Here is a 17,780-nt window from a genome sequence, read left to right on the forward strand (position 1 = left end):
TCAAGGCCGAGAAACATACAGAGGAGAGTGCATCATATGTCACTTGAAGAAGATGCCAACCCGCCACCAGACAGCCATGCTCAAGAACGGCCTCAGTGGTACGAGGATGATGAAGACGATGAAGTCTACGTCGTCTCATACGTGGGCAGAGCATCCGCAGCGTCCACGAGGAGAAGACCCCCACCGATGTGTTCAGTCAAGGTGGATGGCACGACAGTACAAGCACTCATAGACACAGGGGCATCCGTAAATGTTATGGACTCGGAGCAGTACAACCAAATGATGCCGAGGCCCGAACTGGTACCGTCCCAAGCGAGAATATACACTTATGGAGGAACGGAGCCCATGCCGCTGCGCGGAGTGATCACGACAACAATCAGACAAGGGGAATTCTCCACGGTAGCTAAGTTCCACGTCACGGAAGGAAAGAAAGGCACGCTACTAAGCTGCCACACCGCCGAGGACCTCGGATTAGTTTTTTTCGCTAATCAGGTGCACCAATCACATGCAGAGTTCTTGATGGAGGAGTTTCCAGAACTGTTCCGAGGACTAGGGAAACTCAAGAACAAGAAGTTCAAACTACACATAGACAAGTCTGTGCGACCGACAGCCCTAAGGCACCGGCGTGTCCCGTTCAACCTGCGGCCGCAGGTGGAGGAGGAGCTGAGGAAGCTTGAAGAACTCGGTGTAATCGAGAAGGTGACCGGGCCCACACCGTGGGTCTCTCCACTCGTCGTGGCGCCCAAGCCCAAGCAACCTGGTGCGATACGGCTGTGTGTGGACATGCGTCTGCCAAATGTAGCGGTGAGGAGGGAAAGGCATATCACCCCTACCATGGATGACATCATAGCGGACCTCAACGGTGCCAAATGGTTCTCCAAACTCGATTTAAACGCAGGTTACCACCAGCTGGAGCTTGAGCCAGACAGCCGCTACATTACAACCTTCTCCACACACGTCGGGCTAAGGAGGTATAAACGACTAAGCTTCGGAGTGTCCTCGGCAGCCGAAGTATTTCAGAATGCGATCAGAGAGGTGCTATCCGGACTGAGTGGGGTCATCAACTTGAGTGACGACATCCTGGTGTACTCTGGATCGCTTGAAGAACACCACGTACACCTGAGAGCGACCCTCAAAAGGCTATCAGAACAAGGCCTGACACTCCACAAATCCAAATGTGCTTTCTACCAGGACTCGGTGGACTTCTTCGGCTACATCTTCACCCGAGAAGGCCTGAAGGTTGACCCCAGGAAGGCCGAAGCCATCCGGGCTGCCAGCACCCCGCAAAACCCCACAGAAGTCAGGAGTTTCCTCGGGATGGCAACGTATTGCGGGAGGTTCATCCCCAACCTTGCAGACCTGGCCGAGCCACTGAGGCTACTCACCCGCCATGATCAAAAGTGGGACTGGACCGTGGCGGCGAACGTGGCATTCCAAGCTATCAAGAACAGCCTCCTGGACACCACTGTGATGGCGTATTTCCAGCCAAAGAGGAAGACTGAACTAGTGGTCGACGCGAGCCCGGTGGGCCTGGGAGCGGTGCTCCTTCAAGAATACGGAGCTGATGTCTGGAAACCGGTGGCGTACGCCAGCAAGGCTCTATCGGACACCGAGACCCGCTATGCACAGATCGAAAGAGAAGCCCTGGCCATCAAATGGGCGTGTCAACATTTTCACTTGTACCTATGCGGCCAGGAATTCCGGGTGATAACGGACCACAAGCCCCTTGTGCCCCTCTTTGCAGGATCAGCGAGGCTGGCCCCTCCAAGGATCGAAAGGTGGGCCGTCCAGCTACAGGGCTATAACTTCAAAGTCATCTTCCGCCCGGGGGTCAACAACCCGGCGGACTATCTGTCAAGACACCCGGACTGCACCAAACCAGCCACTAGACTTGAGGAAAGTCAAGATGCAGACGCTTTTGTGCGCTTGATCTCAGAAAACGCGTGTCCAGAGACAATGACTCTGAAAGAAATTGGGGAAGCAACGGAAAGAGACGAAACACTATGCCGAGTCAAGCACGCACTCAGGGGAAACCAATGGGCACATTTCCTGGATGGAATACATGGACTCAGGCCGGAAGTCAGTCATGCCCGCCAGCAGATATGGCAGATCAAGAATGAACTGAGCATCGGGGATGAAGATGTGGTTCTACGAGGGCATCTAATTGTGATACCGGAAAACCTCCATCCCAGGATTCTGTCCCTCGCTCACGTTGGGCATCAGGGAATGGCCAAAACAAAGGCCAGGCTGCGATGCCGAGTCTGGTTCCCGGCGATGGACCTCAAAGTAGAAGAGATGGTGAGGGCCTGCCACGCGTGTCTAATCACCGGAGGAGATCCCGCCCCGGCCCCCGTTATAACGGAGCCCTCCCCGACGCTGCCCTGAACCAACCTAAGCCTGGACTTCGGGAGTTTCCCGGACGGTCGCCATACCCTGGTTCTAGTGGACTCTTTCTCCAAGTTCCCGGTGGTGGAGGTGATCCCCTCCACGGCTTTTCCCCATGTTAAACGGAATCTAGACAAGATCTTCGCGACCATGGGATTGCCGGTGGAAATTAAAACGGACAACGGTCCTCCCTTTCAAGGCCGAGACTTCCAAGCCTACTTGGACGCCCTCCAAATCAAGCATCGGAAAATCACCCCCTCGTGGCCGCAGGCCAATGGAGAGGTTGAGAGACTTATGAGGACCATTAATAGAGCCCTGAGGATTGCCGTAAGTCAAGGAGAAGATCCGGAATCAGCCCTAGACCGGTTCCTGGGAGCCTACCGACAAACGCCCCACAGCACAACCAAGTGTGCCCCGGCCCATTTACTGTTCAAAAGGGCCCCCAGGGACATCATCCCGTCCGCAAGCACGTGGACACCACCTGAGCGAGATGGGGATGCCATTCAGTCCAGAAGAGATGTAACTAACCAGAAGGCCAGTGCGGCCAGACGTGCGAAGACATCAAATCTACAGGAAGGTGACACCGTAGTGGTCCATGACCGACACCCCGGATGGAAGTATAGGACCCCCTATGAACCAGACTTGTGGACCGTTGAAAGGATCAAAGGAACCATGGTGACCGTCAAGAAAGGCGAACAAAGAGTCACGCGAAATGTGTCATGCTTTAAACCAGCAAGGGGAGGAACAGATGACCAGGGCGAGGAAGAAGAGGTCGGGCCACGACAAGCCGGTCTGTCTCCAACAGCCTCGTCATCGGTGAGAGGATCTGATGATCCAATGTCGGTCGAAGACCAGAGGAGAAACCAAGATCCATTGCCGTTGCCGGGCGCATTGGCCGACATTTCCCCGACCTGCGGAGCGCAAGAAGAGGTGTCCCCGGCTGGGGACACTCAATCACCAAAGGGCCGAAGCCAAAGATACAACCTTCGGCCAAACCCTGGCCCAAGCCACAAGTTACGGGACTTTGTGTGTACCTCCCCCTGAAGACCAAGAACTGGTGATGAAGCAGACTGAAATGAAGGAGGGATGTAGAGAGCCAGGCGGGCTCTACCCTACAATGTATCAACATCCATGCATCCACTTCACCCCTCAGGGCGGGCACGACCCGAGGGTATAATAAACCCCGGGGTAGATCGCTCGTGGTCTTCCCGGCAACCCGATCCCAGAGTGTCTGTCCAGTCATTTTATCCCAATGCCCCAAGTGCCAAGGCCCTGACCCCATCACTACAGGTGTCAGCACTGTTCTGTCTACACGCACATCCAGGGAGCCGCCGCCTTGTCCGCCCGCAGTGTTGGGGCATTGTCATGCAGACCGGCATCGCTGGAGGGCTCCCCTTATTCTCCGGTGAGTCTCTTCTATCCTCTTGACGGCGCCGGGCACACACGCGGGTGCCAGCGGGTCAAAGTGTCGGTGAGGGGTGAGGGGGGCCTCATGATAATGCGGGTGGGCTCCGCTTTTGGGTGCAGTTTACTGGGCAGTGCAGGCGAGACGGCGCTGCTCTGTGCAAAACGCAGGTGGGCTCCGCATTTGATGCTGCACGGGGCAGTGTAGAGCTGCTGCCTGCGAGCAGCGGGCCTCACTCGGGTCAGTGTCCACTATCGCCGCATGTGCAGGGTGGGCTCCTGCGGATCACAGTTCCTTCGCACGCGCGGGCTCACCTCCGGCCTACGGGCCTCTGTTCACCAAGCGGGTGGGCTCCGCGTGGCTGTCACTCCACTCGGCGGGGTCATGCAGTTGCGGCTGACACGGGTGGGCTCCGGTCGGTCCGCTTTCACTCTGGGGTCTCTTGGTTGCGGCCACCGTGGATGGGCTCCGCTTGGCCGCGACGTAAGGCCGCTTCTCAGCAGGCGGTGGCGGTGGCCGGCGAATCAGCAGTCCGGCCCCGCACGCAGGTTCCTCCTTTTCTCGGTGGCAGGCATTGACTGGGTGAGCACCCAGTCGCCGTATCTTCAACTTAGGGCTCTTGGCATGGGCCGCTGGGCCTCTTTCACTCAGGCTTGAGAGGTGCGGGGTAGGCTCCTGGTCACCCTCTTGTAGCGTCCAGGCCCGGGGCTCACCACACGCCCCGCGGGCCTCTCGGCGGCCGGCGCCGACCATGCGGGGTAGGGGGGGCGCGATGTCGCCTTGCAGTTCTCTCTCCTTTCCCCCGACTTTTCAACTGTGGCACGCTGGGCACAGCTCCGTCCTCGTCGCCAATGTAATGTTGGGCGCTAGGCCCACATTGCGGTGAAGATAGGGACGCAGACACAGGGTAGTAGGTTAGTAAAACTGGCCACGAGCACGAGCGCTCGGCCCCTTTTATTAACTGGGTCACGTGACTCGTGACGCCAGTGGTGGGTGGGTGTAAAGTGTGGGTTACATCCTGTAAACAACTAGACCGTGTCCAGTAGGACACTACAGCACCCAAACATTTTGCAATAGAAATAACCATTACTATGCAAGAGCCTGATCTTAGAATACGGAGGGCGTCCTGATGGTTCCGTACACCTATTAATCTGCAAATCCGTACCAACCAATTGTGCCGGGGTTATAATAACCTGTGCAGACGAACAAAATTTAGGAAGCACTTTCCTCCTGGTGGTCACAAGGGGGACAAGTGGTGCCTTCTTTGTCTTTCCAGCCTGATGTAAACGTTCTGAGAGGTAAAGTGCCTGTGTGAAAGTGAAAATAGAGTTTTCATGCAGTGGAGGGGTCACCGTGTCCCAAAATAACTCCTGCCCTGAAAGGACTTAATGTCTGTGTAATCACTTGTTAATTTAGCGGTGGCTGACTTCCGAACATCCTCAGTCTCCATAAGTGACTAAAGGGAGCCGACAAAGGTTGAAAAAGTCTGTAAAAAAGTGACAGGAGGTAGCTCTCTGACTGATTTGCGCTGGATGGGGCGGAAAGAAAATAACTGACGTCAAGACGCTGGGGCGGCGCCTATATAGACGACGCAGATGTCACCACGATGATGAACCCGACGCCTACCACGTAACGCGGAGTCGACCGACTACCCTATCGGCGCGCAGGTGTCCGGTTATGAAAAATCTTCCGGATCCAGCCTGGCCCCTGGAAGTTCAAAAGTAAGGAATCTGAAGCTAGATGCCTCTATCAGATTCATGATTTAATTATTAACATATCTTTCACATCAAGCAGTTTCACAGTTACATTGCGACTAGAGTCCATAAAGATTGACCGATTTCACCAATTCAATTAATCATAGCTGTAAAAATGAAAAACTGCTGAAAATCAGGTTTGGTATACACATTCTTATTGAGTTTATAAGCAAACTTCAAAGAGAAGAGGATTTTTTTCCTGGAGCACTGCATGAGAGTACCAGGACCAATCTGCCTCAAACCTTCCTATGTTTTATTTTACCTATTAGGAGTATCTTGGAACATGGGTGAAGGGTGTGTAAAGTTATAGAAGTAAAATAGGTTAAAAAAAATCTACTTTCATTGAAAATTGCACTGACAGAACTTTACGCAATGTAATTCAACACTAGTCAATAAACATTCACCAAAATGTATAGGAAGGTCATAACTTCATTGACTACATTCCAATGTTTTATTACATTTAACATAAATCACATTACAAATCATGATCTAAAGGCAATCAAGTCCTATACAATTTTAAACTGGGAAGTACTATTTTGATATCTATAAGGGCTTGAAGCATAAAGAGACCCATATTTGTGAACTGACCACAGGTAGCACTTTATCAGCTTCATATATGCAAGGACCAGGACCACAAAAAGAGGGATGCGAACTAATTAGGTTTACTGTGCATTACCTTACCTTTGAGAGATTGCAAGCAGCTATCAGTGAGCTTCACACATGCACACAGGTTGAGATATTGTAGTTTTTGCAGGTGATTCACCACAGAGAGCCCTTGGTCTGAAAGACAGAGAAACCAATGTCATGTTAACACCAAGGCTGGCCTGGCACCAAGTTTCTCTGTTATTTTTACCAATATGCACAAACTCCCTGAATTATTTTTTGCTCTGATTCACAGTTCTAGATACCCTGCGAGCAATAATTAGCTGGGGTCCAAATCAAATAGTCATCAGCTGTGATGAGGCCCAGTGCTTAGTACGCAGGTGTACTTCCTTGAGTCAGGCCGAATTGTAATGAAATCACCATGCTTCAGGCATAACTGTTACCAGGCAGAAAATTCTACATGAGAATAAACCCAATCTAAAATGGTGGATCTAACTATGGACACAAATGAAAAGTTGAACATAAGTGGTATCTGCCTTGCTGCCGTATAAAAATGCAATATACGAAAACAACTCATTGCAAATTATCAGATTTAAGCTAGACGTCAACAGCACTGCTGCCTTTGCTGTCTCATTCTTATGTTTCTGATGTCTCATTACATACACCAATGATATTTATCAAGTGCTACATTGCACTTTTTTTTGGACGTGCACCTGAGAAGCAAGATGCTTGGAGGAGGAGGAGCAGGAGCAGGAGCCACGTCACGAGACAGCGGGTCGGCGGTTGGCAAATAGTGGGGTCGCGCAAGAAATCACTGTCCACACCTCTTTAGGAGCAAGAAAGGCCACTTTATTTTAAGACAGGTGCATCATAAATTTCGTGAACACATTCATTATTTATTTATTTACCATAATTCAACTATACAGTGATCCTACGAAACCTAAATCCCAAAACCCCGAACTAACTCTTGCCTACTACCCCTAGTACTACCCAACGAGCTACCCTAAGGATGGCCAACCCGCTCCAGGCTGCCCACCCCACTAGCCAAAACCCGCCTCCTAAAAGAACAAAGACAACTGTCCTAACAGTGGCAAACCTACAGAACAAAGCAGCACCTAGAGTACCGCAAAATAAAAACCCAAAAAATAAAACAAAAAAGAGGGAGGGTGGGTGGGGCAAAACAAAACCTCCCTTCTAGCTTCCCGCCACGCAGTTCCCAACCGCCAGCCTGCCTCCCTTATATCACCTCCCCTAATCAGTCCCCACCTGGTGCCCTGATTCTCGCGCGAACATACCCAGGAAGAGACCGGCTCGCGCCTAGCTCTCCCTGGGTCCCCCCTCGCGCAACAAATCACTGTCCACACCTCTTTAGGAGCAAGAAAGGCCACTTTATTTTAAGACAGGTGCATCATAAATTTCGTGAACACATTCATTATTTATTTATTTACCATAATTCAACTATACAGTGATCCTACGAAACCTAAATCCCAAAACCCCGAACTAACTCTTGCCTACTACCCCTAGTACTACCCAACGTGCTACCCTAAGGATGGCCAACCCGCTCCAGGCTGCCCACCCCACTAGCCAAAACCCGCCACCCAGGAAAACCTTTAGCGTTTTCCTGCCCCACCTAAGAATGGAAAGGAAGGAGCACACCACAACTGCACCTGAAGAACTTTGCTAATCAAATCCCTGAGTTCCAGAAGGTAAAAAGAAATGCCCAAAGAAGACAGATGTACACCATCCTCACAGAATAAATGATGTTCAGAGACTTTTAAATGGTAATGATCCAAACTGTAGATACCCAAATGGTGACAAAAAAGTCGCATTGTTCTATTAACTTTCCGACGAGCCTTTTCCAGGGCGGAATGGTTCCTCGCCCCACGCCATTGCAAACGAGGTACAAACTCAGTCCATATCAGCATGGTGCTCACCCATGTGGTCTTGATGATTTCCAGGTCTTGCTTCATTAATTTCAGCAAAGTCAAACCAGAGAGTGAAACTAAGTCATTTTCTCCCAAATGCAGGACCAGGAGATCCGGAGGACCCCCCAAACACTCTGAAACCAAAGCAGCTAAGGCGGGAAAAAGCCCACCCCAGCGCATGCCCCCTGTTCCATGCCAGGAGACTTCGTGCGTCATGCTGTTTAAACCAAGTGATCTCCCACAAAGCTGACTGGCAGCGGCTAAAGCTGCCTGTTTAACAAAAGAGTGCCCCAGTATCCACACCCTCCTTTTGGATCCGGCGACGAAGGGCCAAGGACCTAGGAGAAAAAGAAATGTTAGACAAGCAAAAGGTACTATTTTCTTACATATTTTTCACAGCACTTGGAGCGCCAACGACCGATGCGACGGATTTGTGACCAGTCCCACCCCAACCTAGCGGCCTCCGTCGCCGCACCAATTCTGAATGAATGGGTACCAAATTGAACAGGATCCCTCCCCAGGCGCAACAAAACCTTGCGTAATACAGCCAACAATTGAGAGGCAACTATGGGACTACCATCAGCATGACAAAAAATGGGCCCCTGGAGAAAATGTTGAGAGGACACAAACACTTCCCATTCACCAACCGGGCAACAAGCAGAGACACCACTCCTGCCAAGGAACACCCACTTACCCCTCCCCATCTGGTCGGTTTTGGACGCCCGCAGCCACAGCCTCACTCTGTCACTTTCCAACACCACCTCACTGCTGGTCATACCTACCCTACCCCGCAACCCCAGCAACTCTGATGCCCGAAATGCCCCAAAGAACAACCAGACAAAACACAAACGAAATTTGGCACACTCAAAAACATCATGGCAACATTCCTCCAATTCCGGCAACAGCAACTGGAGCAACTCAAAAGTCACCGGCTGCCGGAGCTGCTGACCACCAGCCCGAAGCCTAGCCAAACCTTTCAACACTTTACGAACCAAAACCCCCCCAACAGGATCCCGCCCCCACCAAAGCTGCCCATAAAAAGAAACCCCAGCCAACTTGCCAGAAATGGTAGTGGGCGATAGGCCCTTGTCCGCTAAATGTAAAACAAACTGTAAGATGCATTGCTCATCTGACAACCCGGCCCTGATCGGCCCCGTCAAATCCTTACCAAACTGCAGAAACTCATGCCAGGCCTTCACATAACCCCGCCTTGTGGAGTCAGCTACTGAATTTTCGACCAATTGGTGTACCCTCAATCCCCCAGGTCCCATACGTACTGTGCGATCGCCGTTGGTTCCAGGTCCGCCCCAGGAGCCAACTTGCGGAATTCGGACCACTGAAAGCGAGACAAAGAGTCAGCGATGCAGTTAGAAGTACCAGGAACATGCCGTGCTTTAAAGACAATATTCAATTGCAGACACCGCAGCATGAATGCGCGCAGGAGCCGCAAAACACGCAAGTCACGAGCCTTTTGGTGATTGACAAGGTGTACTACTGCCAAATTGTCCACATGGAACAAGACGGAACGATTCTGAAACTCCTCCCCCCAGAGATACAAAGCAACCAGCAGCGGGAAGAGCTCCAGAAACGCTATGCTGCGACCCTGTTCCTTCCAGTGCACCGGCCAGCCGGCCGCGCACCATCGACCCTCCCAAAATACACCGAATCCGTGAGCTCCCGATGCATCCGTGAACAACTGGACTTGCCACACCATGTCCTCATCCGCAAAAAACAAGGACACGCCATTGAACTCTTGCAGGAAACGAAGCCAGACCGTCAAATCGGCACGCACAGCGGTGGTAATGCGCACCCGATGGTGGGGAAGGCTGGCGCCTGACATTGAAAGACCCAGACGTCTACAGACGTCCTGCCGGCCCGAACAACCCGGCAAGCAAAATTGAGGTACCCCAAAAGCTTCTGGACAGTCCTCAAAACAACTTTTCGCTCCCCCAACACCAGATGTATGAAGGCAGACATTTCCCTCACTTTAGCCTCAGGCAATCTCGCCACCATAGACAAGGTATCAATTTCAATCCCTAAGAACGTCAGGGACGTACAGGGACCTTCTGTCTTATCCGGCGCCAATGGAACGCCCAATTCCTCCGCCAGAGCCTGGAAGATGGTCAAAGCCGACTGACACTGCCCAGAGTGACCTTCAACAATGAAAAGAAAATCATCAAGGTAATGACAGACCAGGACGTGGCCACTGACAAAAGTGAAGCGCCACTGCAGAAATGTACTAAATGTCTCAAAGAGAGAGCATGACACTGAACAGCCCATGGGCAGCACCCTATCAACGTAGAAACTACCATCAAAATGCATTCCCAGAAGACTGAAGTCCCAAGGATGGATGGGCAATAGCCGGAAAGCCGACTGAATGTCGCTCTTTGCCAGCAAAGCCCCCACACCAGCCGTGCGCACGAGCCGTAAGGCATCGTCCACTGAAGCATAATTGACAGTTGAATCAGCTGGATCAATAAAATCGTTAATGGATGCACCCTCGGGCCATGACAGGTGATGGATAAGGCGAAACTCCCCCTCCGCCTTCTTGGGTACCACACCCAGAGGCGATACGATCAAGTCAGGAAGAGGACAATTCAAGAAAGGACCAGCAATCCGACCCGCGGCAAGCTCGGCATCCAGCTTTTTCCGCACAACATGGGGACTCTCTTTCGCAGACTTCAAATTGTCAGACCACCTACCCACCCTGGGTCCCTGATACCCAATTCGAAACCCAATTCTGAAACCCCAAGACAAATCTTAGCCGCCTCACAATCAGGATAATCCACCAACCAGAGATCCAGAACATCTTGCTTAATAGGAGTAGGAGCCCTTGTAAACAGCGTGCTGAGGCTGTCCCCTGCCCCCTGAACCCCGTCCTTGATCACCAAAGCGCTGGCCGGGAAAACACTGGGTGAGCGCATGCTTCCCCCCCACACTGCGAACACTCATGCTTATACCTGCAAGCTGGTCGGTTACAGGAACCCCTGTTAAAGTGCCAGCATGTGCCAGAGGAGGATGATTGACCTCTGCCCCAAACCCCCGCCCCAGACTGAGCGGGGCGAGCTGGAAAGGGCCGATAATACACTGGCTGCCCGCTAGCCGTGTGGGTCGTAGCAGGCGGGTGAGCCGATGCCATCCACTGGAGCCATAATTCGGAATCAACCTCACCCCACGAACGCTCAGGAAAAACGCTCATGCGCGCCCTGAATTCGTCATCATAGGACAACCAGGCAAAGCCTCCAAAGTAACTGTGAGCTTTGCGAATGACATCGGCATATTTAAACATGTCTATCGCCTTGTCCGGATGACGCTGGCAATAAACGCTAGCATAGATAAGAAAGGCCGAAGTCCAATTCTCTATCGACTTCGGAACACGAGGCCTCCGAGCCAATTCTAATTCCTCCTCCTTCGACCCTTCTTTAGCTTGGACATCTCTATGTAGAAGCCGAAAAACATCCACAAATGCACCAGACCATATGAGATTCTTTGTTTTTTCAGACAAATGGGACCCCAACGGCATCCCCACCCCAGAATAAGGCAGTTTCTTAGGTAGGATACTATCCTCCGTAACCCGTGTGGCAGCCACCCCCCCAGACTCTGCCGCAGAAACATCCCTTGCAACTTGCACATTAGAAACATTCGAAATCACCGGCCGCTCAAGCCTCGGTGCCAGAGCGACTCGCTCAACAACAACCCCATCACCCGTACCAATAGATCTTGTACTCTTAACAGGGAGACTCTCCCTGGGTTGCCACACAGACCACCACCCATCCTTACCTCTTGGCAACTGCTCCGACTGCGGTCGAACAGCCACTCGAACCCCTTGAGGAGGTCCAGACCTCACTGCCCCTCGTACTGCTGCATGGTCCGCACGAGACGCCTGCAAAACACGAGAAACAGTGGGTTGCCCCAACCCACCCCCCTGGGCCCGTGCTGCCAAAAGCCCAACATTTTTTTCTCTCACTTCCCCTTCTTCCCAATCATCATCATGAAAATTCCCACAGAAAGCTTCGTCATAAAATGCGACTTGCGCACTGCCACTGGGCATAGCCCCATCACCAATACCCCCATCATAAAACTGCCAGTCAATGTTCTGAAAGCTGTGTGCACTGAAAGCTGTAGAAGAGATATCCGCTCCAGATAACTCCCCTGTAAGCCCACTACTGGAAACAGCCGTGTGGTCAGTTCCCGGGCCCGTAGCAACAGCCAACAGCCGCCCAGCCGAAGGCTCAGCTTGAGAACTGCGGCCGCTCCAGCCAGACAAGGAAGAGTTCGCAAAACCATCCACCCTAAAAGCGGAATCGCAATCACCCCCCGATGGACGACCCACCGACGCCAGACCATTGGCACCACCCGACCCATACGAAGGACCACCCTGAAGGCCACCCGGCCGACCCCTAGGGACCGGGAACAGAGCTTGCCCAGGAACCGGGGGCGCCCCCTTGCGTACCAAACCCGTCCCACCAGGAGCCAAAGACGTGGGGGGGCAGGGTGGGGGCCCGGCGCACCGCGGGCCGCAGACTTGGTGGCCGGAGGGGGCAGCATGCGGGGCGCAGCACCCTCTGGCTCGGAAACAGAAGCCTGAGTAGGAGCCTCAGAAGAGGAATATGCATGCAGCGCAACAGAATGTGGCCCAACATCTGCACCGGCCAGTAGTGGGGGGCCAAAAGTGTGGGAGGGGGCAGGGCCAGGCACCGGCGTGGCAGGGGAGAGCAGGAAACATTGCCCATTCAGCCAGAGGTACGGGGAAACCCCCTCCGGCAAGGGGGGCACTGGAGTCAGAGAGCCTTCATGCTATGCATCCGGGAGTGGGGGCTGCGCGTGCCCGTGCAGATCCAGGCTCCGCCCCCGCTTCGGTTGCGGACCCGCCTGTGGCTTCCCAGACTTCCCCGGGGCCAGGCCGCCTGAGCGCGGAGCCTGACGGCCCGCAGAACGCCCCCGCCTCCCCCCGGGCGCCCCTCGTGGACCAGCACTGAAGAACGGTAAAGCACATACCTGCTGGAGGGCGCCCGGGGCACCCGGCGGGGGCTCCACATCTGCTGCGGGCAAAACAGGCATCGGCCCGTCCGCCGGCATTGCCGCCTCGCCGTCTTCCTCCTCCGCCGGGCCTGGGGATAAACACGCCGTCACTGCCCTGGACACACCCTCCGAAGCCTTGCGCGGGGGGCGGGCCATTCCGACCCACGCCTCCGCCGGAACACCCGGCCGCAGTAGGTCCTCACGCCCGGCCTCACACAGTATCTGCACAGCCCTCCGGACCTCCGCTGCTTCCTCCATGAAGCCAGAGAACGAGGTAAACACACGCGCGCCGCAAAACAAAACCTCCCTTCTAGCTTCCCGCCACGCAGTTCCCAACCGCCAGCCTGCCTCCCTTATATCACCTCCCCTAATCAGTCCCCACCTGGTGCCCTGATTCTCGCGCGAACATACCCAGGAAGAGACCGGCTCGCGCCTAGCTCTCCCTGGGTCCCCCCTCGGACAAGGAGTACCGCTGTCTCCGCCGCCGAGAGCCATCACGAGTCCCAAGGATAGGGGATTTTTGCAGCTCAGCCGGTGCAGCCTTCATTGTGGCACTGCAGCCGTGGCCACGTACAGCCAGGGCCGGCGCTAGGCATGGGCAGCATGGGCAGCTGCCCAGGGCCCCCGCGCCTGCTGGCAGCCTTGGGGCCTCGCACCTTTAAGGCCTCCAGAGTTCCGAGGCCCAGGGGGCCCCCTAAGAGATTACATTTCTTCTTTTTTTCATCGCTCTCCCCTGCAGTCCTGACTCTGTGGGCCTAATGGCTGCATCTGAATGTCGATGGCAGTGATTAGAAAGTTAATTGAAGTGCCCTTGCCTGGGAAGTACGCCCTGCCCCGGTATGAATGAAAGGCAGAATATCCTGCTGGGCGCAGAGCAAAAGAATGGCGGCGCATCACAATGGAAACTCCTCATCTAGGACAAGTGGAAAGGGAGCAGGGAGTGAATAACAGGGGTACGATAAACAGAATAAAGGGGGTGGGGGGGAGCAGATAGGTGTGAGTATGGCAACGAGACAAGAGGTGCATGCAGAGGAGCAGTATCAGCATGCAAAAGTGGATGGAGCAGTTTAAAGTCTGCTGGGTTACTCGAGTCTTAGACCTGGTATTAAATTAATATGGACATTGAAAAGGGGCCTTAACTTTTCCTGCAAAAACATTAATCTAGTGTCTGCAAAACAAATGAAAGTTCAGAAAAGCAGGTGATGAGACGGGCCGCTCTCCATTTTTGCAGTCACCCTCAGAGTGAAAACACAAATCTTAACTCTGCAGCAGCACAACTCTCTGCTGCCTTTAATGCAACTTCAACAACACTCGTTATAGTTCTTTCACAGTCTCCTCATGTCAGAACTGGAGCATTTTTGATATTATATACAAGGAAGCCATAGATATTGCTTATTTATCGTATGCAACTGATAATTACTGACAAAGCCAATAGTACTGGCATGTTATAGGTGTAATTTTACTGATTGTAATATTTATCTGGAGGCAATGATAGAAGCAGCAAAATACCAGTTGGGCGGCGCACTATGCTAAGTACAGATTTATATAGCTTACATGTTTTTAAGCCACTCTCTTAACTACATTAGCCATGCCCCTTTGAAAGACCCCCCCTAGTTTTTTCATCCCACTTAAAGCCCTGCTGTCAGGTCAGTATGTCGGCCATTTTTTTGGCTAGTTGTTGACCTGCTTTATGGTCAGGTGAGCCCGTTTTTACTGTTGATTTTCTTGATATTAAAGCTTATATTGCCTGCAGAAAACTAAAATCAGTGCAGTCTTCCATACCTTACAAAACATTTATACAACAGGGCTTTACAAGTTTAAAACTGCCCTAGTTTGCAAACATGAGACACTTTTCTAGCTAACTAACTCACTAATGGGGGCCCCTTTTATTTTGGTACTGGGGCCTATTTTCTTTCCCAGTCTGATGCTGCATGTTAGGCAGGGCCACTGGAATAATGCGATTGTGCAGCGATTTCTGCACAATTATGCATTTGATGCATTTGCCACATGATCCATCATCTGCTGCATAATCTACAGATTTTAACAACAAAATTGCTTTCTATCTCAAACAGTTCAAAAGTTACTAAACGCAGCAACACGTCTTGCGCATGTGGGAAGGCCCTTTGAAAAGCTGGAATAGTCAACTTCCTATTTCTCACGGCTAAATTTGGGTGTTAAATTGGTACTAATGGGGTGCAACCGGTTCCCAAACAGTGTTACCAAGTTTAAAAATGGCAAAAAAATGGAGTAATAGTATTTCAAAATGTGCCGGATTATGCCGCATAATTTGCATTTTCATGCCGCATAATTTAGTCACCCCGCCACATAATTCCAGTGGTCCTGATGTTAGGGTAAAACAATGCAGTGATTTTGTTCCTGTTTATATTTCACATGCTTTCATTAATCTTGCTTTCCTCAAGAGTGCTAGCTATTTTCAGCATGTGTGTTTCTGTATTTAATTTCACAGCATATTACTCTTGGATGATGCACCCTTTGTACTGTCGCCTCCAGGTGTTTATAACAGTCTACAGTTGAGCACTTTGGAGTTGAGGATGAAGGCAGTACAACTTTCACATTATGCTTGTCTGTGGGTCAAAAATGTGTTCAGATTACATGATCATTCAAAATATGGCCTCTCTGCAGAGCACAAAGAGCAATGGTCCTGCATTCCAGTTGTGATTCTATGCAAATGTGGGTGAAAGAGCTACTTATTGGTCAACGCAACAAGGTGAAAGGAAAATAATTTATTGTAGTTGCTCATGTAGCTTAAACAGCTAACAACCATTGACAAAACCCAGTCGAGGGTGTGCAGTTTGGTTAATTTTAATTATAAAAAATCCTTTCTTTAGCCGGCCCGATCAGATTCCGCGTGGTCTCTGCTTAGGGGCCTCACATGTTCCTATTCTGCCCGGGGCCCCACTTTTCCTAGGACCGGCCCTGCGTACAGCACACCAACTGTGCCCGAGGATTGGGGATCTTTGCGACTCGGCCACTGCAGCCTTCATTGTGGGCCCCTGCGGCCGCGTACAGCACACCAACTACCCCACGGACATGGAGTAAGGCAGGAGTAAGACAGTTTCAGCTGCCGCCGCCACGATTAGTCACGAGTCACCACGAGTGCCCTAAATTGTGACCGCGTATATCAATGATCAACTGCCTCATACCTTTTCTGCTAAGCTCTACAGTGATGCACCGACCAGCTGCTCCTCTCGGATTCATCAGGAGTGGCCATCATTGACAGTGGTGGTGCCAGGTGGCGCTGGGTGCACTGTGGAGGCTCCTTGGCCCGGTTCTGGGAGTATTGCATTTGTTGGAGCTGCTGCTGTTTGAAATTGTATCCCCCACCCCTCTAAGCCTTTAACCTCCCTGTCCAGCCCGTGAAGAAGGTGAGGAGTGCGCAGTGTCCCTCTGTGGGGTGTACCCAGGCCCCCTGCGGAGACTGCCCAGCAAGGATTGGGTGTGATTTGTGGGATGGCCTGGTGAGCTCCGCTCAACCTCGGTTAGCATATTTGCTCTACTGTTCCTCTGCTTGTTCACCTGACCTGCCTGTCTTTTCTGCCCTCCTGGACCATCTTTTCTCATTCAAATGTTGGCCCTCATTGACCCTCACCCACAGTGAGGCAATTTGGACATTGTTTTCTTTGCATTCTTCTACATTCACTGGAAGGACTTACCTCGGTTTTACTGAGGCTGCAAGCGGGCCTATATAAAGTGCTGTTTAATGCACCATTAATGCGCCCTTAGTGATCCCGGCAAACAACTATCTTTATTCCCTTTTCCTGGTGAATCCTCTTTTTTTCTCTCCTTTTGAAAATTGTTGGTGGGTTCGCCAGTGGTACTTGTGGCATTGGCATCACAGTGGATATTTGAAGATTAGTAACAAGGTTAACAAAGGTGTGTTAACCCACAAATGTTGCTGGTGATGCCATCTCGGTGCCTGTGATCAGGGTGTTCAATCGCTCCTTTAGGATCTTCTGCAGGGTCGCCAGGGTTCTCATCAGGGTTAGCCAGATGTGCGTCTAAAAAACTCCAGCCCTCATAAATTACAAAAGACCATCAGACGAAAGAAAACCCAGGGTCACTTGTCATATTTGAAATCTCATCCTTCCATGTTGCAATGTTCTCGAAGGGCCTGAGGGGCACAATGTTAAAAGATAAAGTACCGGGAATGCCCTCAGGTGCACTTAACATGGATGAGGCAGGCATGTGTTCTGCTCTTTCTGAGTTGAATGTCCCACACTACCCCACGCTCACCTATCAAATCACCGGGGTAGCACTTTCTTTGACTCCGGCTATTGATGAGAGTGCTTTAATGATAGCGGTCGAAGATATAAAGATGGACATGGATATGGTTATGGTTAAAGAAGACGTCAAGGTTCAAACCAAAACCGAAATAAATGTTGCTGCTAAGCTGCTGTCTGAATCTCTGGGTCCATTGACTTTGGTCGATAAAATAGGCCTTTTGAATGTCGTAGAACCATCTCCTGGCTGCTTTTCCTTTAAAGGGACCCCTTAGGGGCGTGGCTAAGATGGCGGAGTGAGCGGACGTGTCTCGCCACAGCTCCTGCCAACGGCCTGATCTTAGCACCGGTTCCGGCGCCTTTTCCGACCGCAGTCGGTGCCCAAAGCTGTCGGAACCGTCCCAGCAGCAGAGCGGACCCGGTGGGGGCGTCTGACGGCACCACG

General features: G+C 52.0%; 1 protein-coding gene across 3 annotated transcripts in view; it reads right to left on the reverse strand.

Moving 5' to 3' along the window:
* The window catches only part of LOC144784230 (uncharacterized), a 1,557,451-nt gene that overhangs the window by 797,953 nt on the left and 741,718 nt on the right, over positions 1-17,780 (reverse strand). For all 3 annotated transcript variants that reach the window (XM_078662879.1, XM_078662880.1, XM_078662881.1), the window contains one exon: positions 6,226-6,324. In XM_078662879.1, the coding sequence (XP_078519005.1) occupies positions 6,226-6,324 (99 nt within the window). The remainder of the gene's footprint in view (positions 1-6,225; positions 6,325-17,780) is intronic.

The sequence above is a fragment of the Lissotriton helveticus genome, chromosome 10, assembly GCF_964261635.1.
Source record: "Lissotriton helveticus chromosome 10, aLisHel1.1, whole genome shotgun sequence".
In the NCBI taxonomy this organism is placed as follows: Eukaryota; Metazoa; Chordata; class Amphibia; order Caudata; family Salamandridae; genus Lissotriton; species Lissotriton helveticus.